General features: G+C 38.6%; 1 protein-coding gene across 5 annotated transcripts in view; it reads left to right on the top strand.

Moving 5' to 3' along the window:
- The window catches only part of WDFY2 (WD repeat and FYVE domain containing 2), a 322,692-nt gene that overhangs the window by 266,263 nt on the left and 41,410 nt on the right, over window positions 1–15,019 (top strand). For 4 of the 5 annotated variants that reach the window (XR_004247762.2, XM_058437932.1, XM_058437930.1 and 1 more), the window contains one exon: window positions 8,624–8,774. The exons of the other annotated variant lie outside the window; for it this stretch is intronic. Coding sequence is in view for 3 of the 4 variants with exons in the window: in XM_058437932.1 (XP_058293915.1) it covers window positions 8,624–8,774 (151 nt within the window). In the remaining variant the exon portion in view is untranslated. The remainder of the gene's footprint in view (window positions 1–8,623; window positions 8,775–15,019) is intronic. 5 annotated transcript variants of the gene reach the window in all.

The raw sequence follows: 15,019 nt of genomic DNA on the forward strand, positions 1-15,019 counted from the left end.
CCTTTGACAAAATTCAACAGCCGTTTATGCTAAAAACTCTCAATAAACTAGGTATTGATAGGATGTATCTCAAAAAAATAAGAGCTATTTATGACAAACCCACAGCCAATATCATACTGAATGGGCAAAAACTGGAAGCATTCCCTTTGAAAATGGGCACAAGACAGGGATGCCCTCTTTCACCACTCCTATTCAACATAGTGTTGGAAGTTCTGGCCAGGGCAATCAAGCAAGAGAAAGAAATAGAGGGTATTCAATTAGGAAAAGAGGAAGTCAAATTGTCCCTGTTTGCAGATGACATGATTGTGTATCTAGAAAACCCCATCGTCTCAGCCCAAAATCTCCTTAAGCTGATAAGCAACTTCAACAAAGTCTCAGGATACAAAATCAATGTGCAAAAATCACAAGCATTCCTATACACCAATAACAGACAAACAGCCAAATCATGAGTGAACTCCCATTCACAATTGCTTCAAAGAGAATAAAATACCTAGGAATCCAACTTACAAGGGATGTGAAGGACCTCTTCAAGGAGAACTACAAACCACTGCTCAGTTGAAATAAAAGAAGACACAAGCAAATGGAAAAACATTCTATGCTCATGGATAGGAAGAATCAATATCGTGAAAATGGCCATACTGCCCAAGGTAATTTATAGATTCAGTGCCATCTCCATCAAGCTACCAATGACTTTCTTCACAGAATTGGAAAAAACTACTTTAAAGTTCATATGGAACCAAAAAAGAGCCCGCATTGCCAAGACAATCCTAAGCCAAAAGAACAAAGCTGGAGGCATCACGCTATCTGACTTCAAACTATACTACAAGGCTACAGTACCCAAAACAGCACGGTACTGGTACCAAAACAGAGATGTAGACCAATGGAATAGAATAGAGCCCTCAGAAATAATACCACACATCTACAACCATCTGATCTTTGACAAACCTGACAAAAACAAGAAATGGGGAAAGGATTCCCTATTTATGGTGCTGGGAAAACTGGCTAGCCATATGTAGAAAACTAAAACTGGATCCGTTCTTTATGCCTTATACAAAAATTAATTCAAGATGGATTAAAGACTTAAATGTTAGACCTAAAACCATAAAAACCCTAGAAGAAAACCTAGGCAATACCATTCAGGACATAGGCATGGACAAGGACTTCATGTCTAAAACACCAAAGGCAATGGCAACAAAAGCCAAAATTGACAAACGGGATCTAATTAAACTAAGGAGCTTCTGTACAGCAAAAGAAACTACCATCAGAGTGAACAGGCAACCTACAGAATGGGAGAAAATTTTTACAATCTACCCATCTGACAAAGGGCTAATACCCAGAATCTACGAAGAACTTAAATTTACAAGAAAAAATCAAACAACCCCATGAAAAAGTGGGCGAAGGATATGAACAGACACTTCTCAAAAGAAGACATTTATGCAGCCAACGGACACATGAAAAAATGCTCATCATCACTGGTCATCAGAGAAATGCAAATCAAAACCACAATAAGATACCATCTCACACCAGTTAGAATGGTGATCATTAAAAATTCAGGAAACAACAGGTGCTGGAGAGGATGTGGAGAAATAGGAACACTTTTACACTGTTGGGACTGTAAACTAGTTCAACCATTGTGGAAGACAGTGTGGCGATTCCTCAAGGATCTAGAACTAGAAATACCATTTGACACAGCCATCCCATTACTGGTTATATAGCCAAAGGATTATAAATCATGCTGCTATAAAGACACATGTACATGTATGTTTATTGCTGCACTATTCACAATAGCAAATAGCAAAGATTTGGAACCAACCCAAATGTCCATCAGTGATAGACTGGATTAAGAAAATGTGGCACATATACACCATGGAATATTATGCAGCCGTAAAAAAGGATGAGTTCATGTCCTTTGTAGGGACATGGATGAAGCTGGAAACCATCATTCTGAGCAAACTATTGCAAGGACAGAAAACCAAGCACCGTATATTCTCACTCATAGGTGGGAATTGAACAATGAGAACACTTGGACACAGGTTGAGGAACATCACACACCAGGGCCTGTCGTGGTGTGGGGGGAGGGGAGAGGGATAACATTAGGAGAAATAATGTAAATGACGAGTTAATCGGTGCAGCACACCAACATGGCACAAATATACATATGTAACAAACCTGCACATTGTGCACATGTATGCTAGAACTTAAAGTATAATAATAAAAAAAATGAAAACACAATATACCAGAATTTATGGTATGATGCCATTGAAGTATTTAAGGAGAAATTTACAGAACGAAACATCTATATTAGAAAATAAGAAGGGACTCATCACAGTGACTTTGACTTCCACCTTAGAATACCAGAGAAAGAAGAGTCTCCTAAGCAGAAGAAAGGAGAGATCAGTAGAAGTTCATGAAATAGAAAACAGAAAATAGAGAAAAATCAATGAAATCCAGAAGCTAGTTTTTTGATAAGCTCAATAAAATTGATAAATCTTTAGTCAGAGTTAACAGGGAAAAAAAAGAGAAAATGCAAATTATCAATATTAGGAATGAGTGAAGTGACATTACTACAGTCTAGGTATATTTAAAGGATAATATGTAATATTGTGAATAACTTTATACTAATAAATTTGAAAACTGAAATTTTAAAAATCTTTGAAAGATGCAAATTGTGAAAGATTACTAAAAAAGACATAGATAATCCTAATAGTTCTATACCTACTAATGAAATTGAATTTAGTGTATAGTTAAAACCTTCCCACAAATAAAGCTCTAGGCCCACATGCCCTTATTGGTGAATTTTATGAAACATTCAAGGAAGAGGCAATGCAGGCTTTACACAGACTCTTTCAGAAGTTGCAGAAGTGAAAGACTTTCCAACCCATTCTATTAGATCATTACCTCTTGTTAAAACTAGACCAAAATGATACAAGTAAAGAAAACTATAGGCCATCATTCTTTATGATAATGGGTACAAAAAATCTAAACAAAATTTCAGTGGATGAAATCCAGCAGTATGTAAAAAAGATAATACACCATGATCAAGTGAAGTTTATCTCAGTAATAGTGTTGGATTAACATTCAAAATTTAATTAGCAGTATATGCCCAGAAGAAATGAAAGCAGAGGCTCAAGCAGATATATGTACACCCATGTTCATAGCAGCATTGTTTACAATAGCCCAAAGGTGGAGACAACCTAAATGCCCATCAACACGTGAATGAATAAATAAGTTTGGTGTATACATACAGTGGAATATTATTCAACCTTAAAAGGGAAGGAAGTTCTGACACGTGGAAATGAACCTTGAAGACATATGCTAAGTGAAATAAGCCAATCAAAAAAAGGACAAGGCCGGGCGTAGTGGCTCACGCCTGTAATCCCGGCATTTTAGGAGGCCAAGGTGGGTGGATCACGTGAGGCCAGGAGTTCGAGACCAGCCTCTACTGAAATACAAAAATTAGCCTGGCGTGGTGGTGTGTGCCTATAATCCCAACTACTTGGGAGGCTGATGCAAGAGAATTGCTTGAACCTGGGAGGTGGAGGTTGCAGTGAGCTGAGATTGCACCACTGCACTCCAGCCTGGGCAACAGAGCAAGATTCCATCTCAAAAAAAAAAAAAAGGAGAAATACTGAAGGATTCCCCTTATATATGAGATACTTATTGTAATCAAATTCATAGAGACAGAAAGGAGAATGGTGATTGCCAAGGCCCAGGAGAGAGGGAAATGGCGAGTTAGTGGGTACAGAGTTTCAGTTTGGGAAGATGAGAAAGTTCTAGAGAGTGAAAGGTGGTGATGGTTATACAACAGCGTGAATGTACTTAATGCCACAGAACTGTATACTTAAAATGGTTTCAGTTGTAAATATTTTGTTATGTGTATATTTTAATACAATAAAAAATTAAAAGATTATATATGTGGATTACTTAGTGAAGTATCTGAAACATAGTTTAATGGTCCAATAAATATTAATTCCTTTCAAAAAAAAGAAAGCAATGTTGACAAGGATGTGGAGAAATTGGAACCCTCTTTTTGTTTTTGTTTTTTTGTTTTGTTTTGTTTTGTTTGATACAGAGTTTCGTTCTTGTTGCCCAGGCTGGAGTGCAGTGGTGTGATCTCGGCTCACCGCAACCTCTGCCTCTCGGGTTCAAGTGATTCTCCTGCCTCAGCCTCCCAAGTAGCTGGAATTACAGGCGCTCGCCACCATGCCCGGCTAATTTTTGTATTTTTTAGTAGAGATGGGGTTTCACCATGTTGGCCAGGCTAGTCTTGAACTCCTGACCTCAGGTGATCCACCCGCCTCGGCCTCCCAAAGTGCTGGGATCACAGGTGTGAGCCACCGCACCCAGGCCTGGAACCCTCTTAACACTGTTGGTGGGAAGGTAAAATGGTATAGCCACTTTGAAAAACAGTTTGGCAGTTCCTCAAAGAGTTAAAGTTACCTTGTGACACAGCATTTTTACTCCTAGTTATGTACCCAAGAGAACTGAAAGCATATATAGTCATGTGTTGCTTAATGACAGTGACACATTCTGAGAAATGCATTGCTAGGCGATTTCAGTGTTGTGTGAACATGAGAGAGTGTACTTACACACCTAGATGGGATTGCTTACTACATGCCTGGGCTAGAGGGTATAGCCTGTTGCTCCCTAGGCTTGCACACCTGTACAGTATGTTACTGTTATGAATACTGTAGGCAGTTGTAGCACAGTGGTATTTGTTACAATAATCATATTTAAAAATAGAAAAGGTACAGTAAAAATTTGCTGCAAAAGATGTAAAAAATGTTATGGTATGCCTGGATAGGGTACTTACCATGAATGGAGCTTGCAGAACTGGAAATTGCTCTGGGTGAGTCAGTGAGTGAGTAGTGAGTGAACGTGAAGGCCTTAGACATTACTGTACACTACTGTAGATTTCATAAACACTGTAGGCTATTAAAAATATTTTTTCAATAATAAACCTAGTGTACTCTGTTTTTACTTTATAAACTTTTTAATTTTTTCAACTTTTCAGCTTTTTTGTTATAACAGCTTAAAACACAAACAACTGTACAAAATATTTTTTCTTCATACCTTTATTCTCTAGGTTTTTTGGTTTTTTAAGTTTTTAATATTTTTGTTTTACTTTTTAAACATTTTTGTTAAAAACTAAGACACAAACACATGCATTAGCCTAGGCCTACTTAGGGTCAGGGTCATCAATATCACTGTGTTCCACCTCCACAGCTTGTCCCACTGGAAGGTCTTCAGGGGCCGTTAACCCATGGAGCTGTCACCTCCTGTCATAACAATGCCTTCTTCTGGATACCTCCTGCAGGACCTGCATGAGGCTGTTTTACAGTTTACAGTTAACATTTTAAAATATATATATAAATAGAAGGAGTACACTCTAAAATACTGATTTTAAAAGTATAGTATAGTAAATACATAAACCAGTAACATGGTCATTTAGTATCATTATCAAGTAACATTACTGTAAGTGCTATAGTTTTATATGACTGGCAGCACAGCAGGTTTGTTTTCACCAGCATCACCACAGACAGGTGAGTAATGCATTGTGCTAGAACAGCCACGCCCTTTCAGCTCCATTATAATCCTATGGTGCCACAGTTTCCATCATTGACTGAAGCATTGTTATGTGGAGCATGACAGTATTCACACAAAAACTCATGCATACCTCTTCATAACAACGTTATTCATAATGGCCAAAAAAATGGAAATAACTTCAATGTCCATCAGTGATGAATGGATAAACAAAATGTGGTATATATATATATACACACACACAGTGAGTTATTTAGCCATTTAGGAATGAAGTACATGCTACAAAATGGTTGAACCTTGGAAACTTATACTAAGAGAAAAAAGCCACACACAAAAGGCCACGTATTGTATGATTACATTTATATGAAGTGTCAGGAATAGGAGAGAATTCATAGAGAAAGATAATAGATTAGTGTTTTCCAAGGATGAGGGAAGTGGGAGTTGGGGATATAGAGTTTCATTTTGGGATGATGGAAATGTTCTGGAAATAGATAATAGGGATGATGCACAACATTGTGAGTAACTAAAAAACAGTGAATTATACACTCTAAAATGTTTAAAGTGGTGAATTTTGTGTTATGTGAATTTCATCTCAATACAAAATTTTAAAAATCAACAAGTGATCCCAAAACCAAAGGCATTACAAGAAAGAAAACTGCAGACCAATATCTCTCATGAAAAAAAAAAAAAAAACTAGCAAATTGACCCCAACCATATATTAAAAAGAATTACACAGCATGACCTAGTGGGATTTATTCCAGATAGGCAAAGCAGATTCAGCATTCAAAAATCAATGTAATCCATTACGTCAACAGGTTAAAGAAGAGAAATCATATTATTATATTAATTAATGTGGGAAAGCATTTGGTAAAATCCAGTTCATTACAAAATATTCCCAGCAAACCAGGACTAGAGGGGAGCTTCTTCAATAAAGAAATATCTATGGAAACCCTGCAGCTAACATCATCCTTAATGGTGAGAAAAGAGATGCTTTCCCTCTAAGATCAGGATCAAGGCAAGAAAGATGTCCCCCTCACCACTCCTGTTAAAGAAGTATAGCCAGACATCAAACCCACGTTTTTTCTTATGAGTTTCTGAAGCTTAGTGATAAGTTATGTATCTTTGAAATTTTTTTTCAATAAAAGAATCTTTTTCACCTTAAACAAAAGTATGTGATCTGAGTTTTGGGGTTCTTTTGTTTTTGTTTTCTGGTAGTCATAGGTAGCCTGACACTGAGAGAGAGAACCAACTTTGATATCAGGGAGAATAGGGTTTTGATTCTTTGTCATTCATTGGTTTTGTAGCTTTGAGCAAGCCACTTAACATTTCTAGCCTCTGCCTCCTCTGGCACAGGAAGGCTGCTCAGAGGGCTAAAGCCCCTTATCATCTAGGGCTGCTGTCATCCCCTTGGACTCAAATATGATAGATAGAAGTCTAAAGGCCCCCTCAGTAAAAAGAGGGGTGAGGTGTTAGGGGCCACTTTCTGCTTGAAATAGACTTGAGTATACTTGAACTCATTAAGAGAGTTCACTTTTTTTTCCATCACTGATAGAACTTGAATTGAGCATTTGATGATAGAGACATAAAAAGATCTTCACGAGTTTCTCCAAGAAGTCACATCTTTTAGTTAAAGCCTGTATTTTGATCTTGATGGTGACTGGTACTCTGAAAGCAGATGTGTATTGTAGAGACACCACAGTGTCACTGCTTCCCTATTCCCTTAGATTCTCCAAGCTTCAAATACCAGCTCTTAAAGCATCGGGCATTTGTTGAATGACTGCCTTGTGGCTGTTCACACTGGTTCTGACTGTATTGTATGGTAGCAATCCCAAAGGGCCATCTTGCTAAGGTTGTATTTGTTGTAAAATGATGAAATCATCCACTTTGCAGGGTCATTACAATGATTAAGCTAGAGAATGTATTTAAGTGCCTGGCACTTGTTAGACATTCAGAAATTGGCAGATGGTATTATTATTGTCAGCGGAGCTGCATTTGTCCATCCATACTGTCTAACTGTTTTCATGATCAAAATGTGAAACCAGTGTCTTCTCTGTGACCTCACCACAGTCATGATGAGTGTGTTCATGCCCCATCAGACTGCCAGCTCTTGGGAGCAGGGCCCGGTGAGATCCAGGTTGCAGGATGTCAGTCTTTGTTCATTCCAGTCAGCTGTGTTCAGTGACTGCAGATGCCCTCCACTTTACTGCCTGGAATATAAAATAAGAAGGCAAAAATCCTTCCACCTGATTTCATTTGGTAACTGAGAAGCTGTAAGACCTCAGCCAAACTACTCCACCTCATTGTGCCTCACTTTGTCCATATGTAAAATAGGGAGATGGGTTAACTGATATGAATAGCCTCTTCTAATTCTGGAATTGTGTGATGTGATAACTGTGATCATATTGCTCTTGTTTATTAACAACTCTAGGAAATTTGCTCTTATTATCATTCATACACACACACACACACACACACACACACACACTGTGACATAAGGGACACTTCACTTTCTTCTATATGGTTCTTAGGAATAATTCTGTCCTCCTTTCCATGCATTTAATTTCTGAAAGAAAGTGCTCATCTAGAACTTTTGTATGGCTTTATAAGACAGACTTCATTAAAAGATTAACAGTATGCTCCAGTTTTTTTGTAAGTGCACACAAACTGACGGTAGTGATATTATATGAACATTGCTCCTAATGTGTTTTGTGGTCACACTGGATGTGGCTCTCTCCAGTCCAGTAGCCCTAGCGTGTCTGAGGGAGGTGACCCAGGCCCTTTGGTAACAGGAGCTATGTGTGGCAGTAACCCTTGGGTTGGCACAAGTGGGGCAGGAGGGGGAACATTGGGAAGAGATGGATAGTTTTTTTTTAATCACTAAAAACACTCAGACACGCCTGTCTAAAGGGGAATACCCCCACCCCTGACGAGAACCACTGTTCTACCTTGTCCTTAAAATGGTTCTGCTGTTCAGTTTATTCTGGGGTGGGGAGAAGAGAATGGTGCATCTCTGTGGGCCATGTTCTTCCAACCTCCTTAGGATGCTTTATAGGTTGTTTTCTTTTCTCTTGGTTTTCAGCGCATCAGAGCAGAGTGACGATGATCCTGTTTGTCCTGGAGCTGGAGTGGGTGCTGAGCACAGGACAGGACAAGCAATTTGCCTGGCACTGCTCTGAGAGTGGGCAGCGCCTGGGAGGTTATCGGACCAGTGCTGTGGCCTCAGGCCTGCAGTATCCTTTGCTGGACAAAAATGTCTTAGTGGGAACTTAACTGTTGACCTCTTTGATTCATGAAATTTTGGGTTATGTGCAGCTTGAAAGTTTTGTTAGTGACAGTTGCCCAGTGTGGATTACAATGCTCATAGAATTTCCTAAGGCACAAATCGTTGAGTTCCCATGTAAGTAGAGTGAAGTGCGGTCACTTGACCTGAAATAATAGACTGCTGAGCTATTTGTAAGCCTACTGTAACACGAGGTGTGACATCTAGACAGAACACAGTGCAGATTCATGAACCTCAGCTGTCAGAAATAATTATGGTACATGAAGATGAAATCATCACCAAAATGTAATCTTTGCTCTTTGTACAGAAGTAATTTACATGTAGATACCAAAGTTGTGAACATTCCCATTGGTGCCTGGGAAAAGAACCATAGGAATCCTGTTCAGTTTTAAATAGTTATTGAGAGGCTACCATGCCAGGACCAGAGTGGGTGAGCTGGTATCTACATGGTAATGTTAAAAGCTTTGTTCCAGGAATGAGACACTTTCAGGATATATAGAGTGATATTTTTGTCTCCCTAATCGCCAGGGTCCTCATGCTCATGGTGAATCCTTGCTGATGCTGGGTAATGCTCACAGCTGCCGACTAGGCTCCGGCAAGCACAGTATTGACTAGTGTGTAGCATGTGTGGATGCAGGTACCATTGTAGGGAGTAAAGGACCCTGGGTTCTTAGTTTAAAAAGCATGTGGTCTCTTTATCCTCTGACAAATTGAGAAGTAGGTAGAAACAGGTCACTTGTCAGCGAAAGCAGGAAGAAACAGTAAGTCCTGCTTTCTAATTTCATCTCCATATTTATAAAATGCCTATTCAGTGATTCTCAACATCTGACAAAGTACATTGCTGTTTCTTTGAAACTGTGCGGCATTCAAAGGTATATTTTTGTGTATATATATGCTAATATCACTCTTATTTTTCTCACTGGAAGAGCAAGGTGAAGAAACTAAGAATGACCCTTGTGGAAAGTTGTAAAAGTAGCAAGAAGACCAAAGGCAAGGATGATAAGGAATGGCAGGCAGGATCAGCTCATCTTTGAGAGGGTAGTATTACTTGTTAATAAAAGAAACTCCAAACTTTACTTTTTAAAAGCCAATTCAGATGAGCATAATACTTAAGTTGAAATACATGAACTCTCTTGCCAATCCATAAATGACTTCTTACAGTGTTAGAGCTGGAAGCACTTAGTGAACACCTAGTCCAACCCTCTGTCTTCGTCCATTCGGGATGCTATAATAAATTACTGTAAACTGGGTGTCCTTTAAACAACAGAAATTTATTGCTTACAATTCTGGAGGCTGAGAATTCTAAGATCAAGGCACCAGCAGATCCAGTGTCTGGTGAGGGCGCTTGCGTCCTGCTTCATAGACAACATCTCACTGTGTCCTCACATGGTGAAAGGGCAGAGGAGCTCTCTGTGGCCTTTTTTTTTTATAAGGGCACAAATCCCATTCATGAGGATTCATCTACAAACAACATCACATTGGGAATTAGGTTTTAACATATGAATTTTGGGGAGACATAATCATTCTGTCTTCCCTATCTCTCTCTCTCTCTCTATTTCACACACACACGCAAACACACACACTGTAACTATGGGTGGTGATGGATGTGTTAATTAATTTGACCATGATGATTATTACACAGTGTGTATGTATATCACATCATCACATTCAACATTTTGAATGTATACAATCTTTGTCAATTAAATACTTTTTTAGAATTCAGTCTACACTACCCTCATTTTACAGATGAGCTGGCTGAAGCCCAGAAAGGGTCCTGTGTGTTATCTGAGGCCACCCAGCTAGTAAGTAGGAAAATCCTCACAAGAACCCAGGCCTTCTGCCTTGGACTCCTGTTTTTTTCCCATTGTACTGCATTGTTCCTTCAAGAAGGAACTAATGGCATCAATATAATTTGGTCTTATGCTGGTTTCAGTATCACTTAGCCAAGCCCAAGGAGTATGGAAAAAAAAATACAGATCTTGCCCTCAGGAAGCTAACTTTTTAAACTATTTGAAAATAAAAAACAAACGGACAATGTCCAATTGCCCTGACTGTTGTCTTTGATGTAGGATTATAACCACCACATCTCCTCCTTTCGGGCATCTCCAGGAGTCATCCTCGTTTTGTGACTATTCCCTTTTGCCACACCATGTGGTTTACCAAGCAGAAAGTCGTATGATTGGGTATCAGAAGCCTGTGTGTGTGAGAGCCTCTGGTTTCAGTTCCATCCAGCCAGCCTCACTGTTCAGGTGGGGGAGAGCTGCAATACTACAGACAGGCCCTCCCAGAAGATTCCCTGACCTCTGCCAGCTCTGCCTTGCCAACTATGATTTTGGAGCCATAGTTCCAACCTTTACTCTTGAGTATTTTTCCGTTGCTAAACACTGATGGCATGACAGCTCTGTGCTTTTGCCAGAGGGTCTCAGCGAAGAACCACGTGACTTTTCTAAGGCTGGAAGTTTTTTCTGGGAGCTGGCTGATAGATTGTTAATAGGCAAGCCATACAGTATTAGGGTTCACATCTAAATTTAGCTTTTAAAAACATTTCCTTCTGAGACCCTCCCACCCCCACCCTTCTCTGTTCCTTCTTTTTGTAACCCTCCACACTTACAGGGGTTTTGGTTTCGTCGTTGTTTGTTGTTTGTTTGTTTTAGTGATGAAGGGAGGAGGAAGATTTTATGAATCAACATAAAATATTATGAATAATATCATTAACCCTATTTATCTTCATAGTAGACAGCTAATGGTTGATAAGAGACCTCCACAGATGAACTCATTCTCTTCTATCTCCACCTCAAACAGTCAGCCAAGGCAACAAGTGACAGACTAAATCAAATTGAATTCAGCCTTTATTCCTCTTCTTTCAGTCGTCTTAGTGGAGAAGTAAATATGCAATGAAAATAACCAAAATTCAAGTAGAAAAGTAAAGGAAGACAAAGAGTCTGGTTCATAAATTGAATTATCAATTTATGAATAACTTCAAATTCTTTGATTGTTTTGACTGAAGATCTGAAGCTTCAAATATAAATGACCTGTAATAGGAACAACAAGAGTGACAATAATAAGAAGGAGAGAAAAGGAAAAGGAAAAAGAAAAAATATCTTAGATTTGCAGGCCCTGAAAATATCTTAGATTTTCAGGCTTCTACACATTACTTTGTTCACTGTCAAAACAATAATGTGAAGTAAAAACAAAAGACCTAATTCTCTGTTTTCACAGTGTAGAAACCAAGGCTCAGGGAGTAGGTGACTTGCTCAAGGTCACGTGACTGTTAGCTGGCAGAACCAGGATTAGAATTGGGGGATTATAATTTTTCAGCCAGCCCTCTGCACAACTGGGTACAGCAGAATGGGATTATTTCCCAAAGGCCCCATGGCAGGTAGATGATAGTAAATAGAAATGTGTTCCTTCCCCACTTCACTTGTTAGTCTTTAAATCTGTGAATACTTTATCCAACGTCATTTGTCAGTGTCTTGTTATTTGACCCATGTTTTGATAATATTTTTCCTGTTTTCACAAAAATAATTCAAATACTCTATTTTAGGATTTTGTTTATGTCGGAGATATTTCCACAATGTCACCCTGTGTAGTGAAATGTTTCCCACCTAATGTAATCTCTTAGATTTATTTCTGTTCTGGTAAAGAGTTCTGAAAAGCTGTTAAGATTATGTCAATTTCTTCCTATCATACTTAATGCCAGTCATTCACATCCACTGTTGATTCTTCTATCCCTTTTTGCTTTCTCTCAATTTTTGCTGGAGTATTTTAAAGCAAATTCTAGACCTTATATCATTTTATCCTTATATACTTCATTGAAAATATATGGGTTACTTTTTCAGTAATCCCAATGCTATTGTTACATCTAAAAATTAACAATCACTCTTTGATCTCCTTGATATTGTTGAATTTCAGATTTCACTGCTTATTTTGAAAATGGCTTTTGTGCAGTGGGTTTGTTTGAAATTGGATCTAGACAAGATCCACACATTGCATGTGGTTGTCACATCTTCTGAATCTTTCTTCATCCAGAGCAGTGCCCCCTTCACTTTTTTTTAATGCCACTGCCTTGTTGAAGGTACTGAATCAGTTCTCCTGCACACAGTCCCACATTCTAAATTGATGTCATTTAACTTGCTCCTTTACCTACCCTCCTCACATATTTTCAGTAAACTGAAAAACTGCCCCTATAATCTTGATTTCATTCAGATTCAGCCTTTTAGTGAGAGCATTTGGTTCTCACCAAGTGTACTTCATAGAGCTTCCCATTATAAGGCACATGGCATTGGATTGTTGCCCTTTCAGTTATGCTGAGATTGATCGGCAGTTCGGGTGGTGACAGCCAGATCCCTTCAGCACCGTCCTCCATACCAGCCTTTTAATGGTTTCATCCATTGCTGAGCTTTGCCTGAACAATTTTTCGTTAAGTTTGCAAAATGGTGATTTTCTAATCCTGTAATATTTTTCTCATGTATTTGTTGGAATCCTAAAGGATAACTTCCCCTGCCTCATTAACTAGGGCTATTTGGTTACCCTGAAATACAATTATTATAGGAAAAGCAAGATAAATTCTTATATCTGCTCTTTAGTTCCTAATTTTCAGAGTACAGATTTGGTGCCCTGGTCATCTTTAATAGAAATCTTTTTTTTTTTTTCTTTTTGAGCACTATTATGAAATCTAAGGTTGGTTTGTTTTTAAATAATAATATGTTCAGTATATATCAATAAACTGCCATCTTTTTATTTTATGTTCAAATTATCCTATTTTTGGCCAGTAACAGCTCCATTAAATGGGCTCCAATGTCTTTTTTATTTTTATTTTTTATTTATTTTTTTTCGAGATGGAGTTTCACTCTTGTCGTCCAGGCTGGAGTGCAATGGCACGATCTCAGCTCACTGCAACCTCTGCCTCCTGGATTCAAGTGATTCTCCTGCCTCAGCCTCCTGAGTAGCTGGAATTACAGGCACTGACCACCGCGCCCAGCTGATTTTTTGTACTTTTAGTAGAGACGGGGTTTCACTATGTTGGCCAGGCTGGTCTCGAACTCCTGACCTCATGATCTGCCTGCCTCGGCCTCCCAAAGTGCTGGGATTACAGTTGTGAGCCACCACACCCATCCCAATTTTTATTTTTTAAAGATTATTTTTTAGAGCAATTTTAGGTTCACAGCAAAATTGAGCAGAAAGTATAGAGATTGTCTGTGCACCTCATGACCTCCACATGCATGGCCTCCCCATTACCAGCATCCCCCACCAGAGTGTTACGCTTGTTACAATCAGTGAACCTACATTGGCACGTCACTATCACCTGAAGTCCATAGTTTAGGGTTCACTCTTGGTGTTGTACATTCTATGGATTTGGACAAGTATATAAAGACATGTATCTACCATTGTAGCGTCATATAGAATAGTTTCACTGCTCTAAATAGCCTCTGTGCTCTACCTGTTCATCCCTTATCACCGTGTCTGAAATAAGCCCACTTAGCCTTCGGTAGCTTCCTTGCCTTCTAACTCAACATGTCTCAAGTTCATCTTGTACTTTTCCTGTCCCAGTCCTGGAATCAGCCATTTTTTTAGTGAGGAACAATATTTAGAGATAGCTAAGAAGTATATATAAATGTGTTTGTATTTTTTAAAAGAGAATAAATCATAAGTTCATATAATATTTCTTATTCAATTTTAACTTTACGGGATTTTTACTTTTTGGTTTTTGTACTTGATTCTTTTATCTTAGGCTGAAAATCTTGGTTGTTAAAACATTGGCATAGTTCCTCATTTGCTTTATCCTATGGTTTATTTAAATGGTTCCAAAATAATGAGCAATACTAAATAACAATAAGACTACTGAATGAGATTTTAGATTTCTTTGCAACTCTCTTTGTCCTTAGAATATATTCTACCAGTGATGGGGGTGAGACTTCCCCCTTGTCATAGTTCCCATTTTGGAATCCTATAATATTTTTACATACTAAAAATACATAAAATTTTTGCTCAGGCATGGTGGCTCACACCTGTAATCCCAGCATTTTGGGAGGCCAAGGTGGAAGGATCACTTGAGCCTAGGAGTTTGAGACCAGCCTGGGCAACAAAGTGAGACATTGAAACGTTGAAAATGTTGTGTTTTAAAGGCACTCGAAATCGTTCTAATTGTGTGATTATGTCACCAATTTGATAGTTAGGTTCATTCATTTTACTTTG

This window comes from Hylobates moloch, unplaced genomic scaffold, assembly GCF_009828535.3.
Source record: "Hylobates moloch isolate HMO894 unplaced genomic scaffold, HMol_V3 SCAFFOLD_4, whole genome shotgun sequence".
Classification (NCBI taxonomy): Eukaryota; Metazoa; Chordata; class Mammalia; order Primates; family Hylobatidae; genus Hylobates; species Hylobates moloch.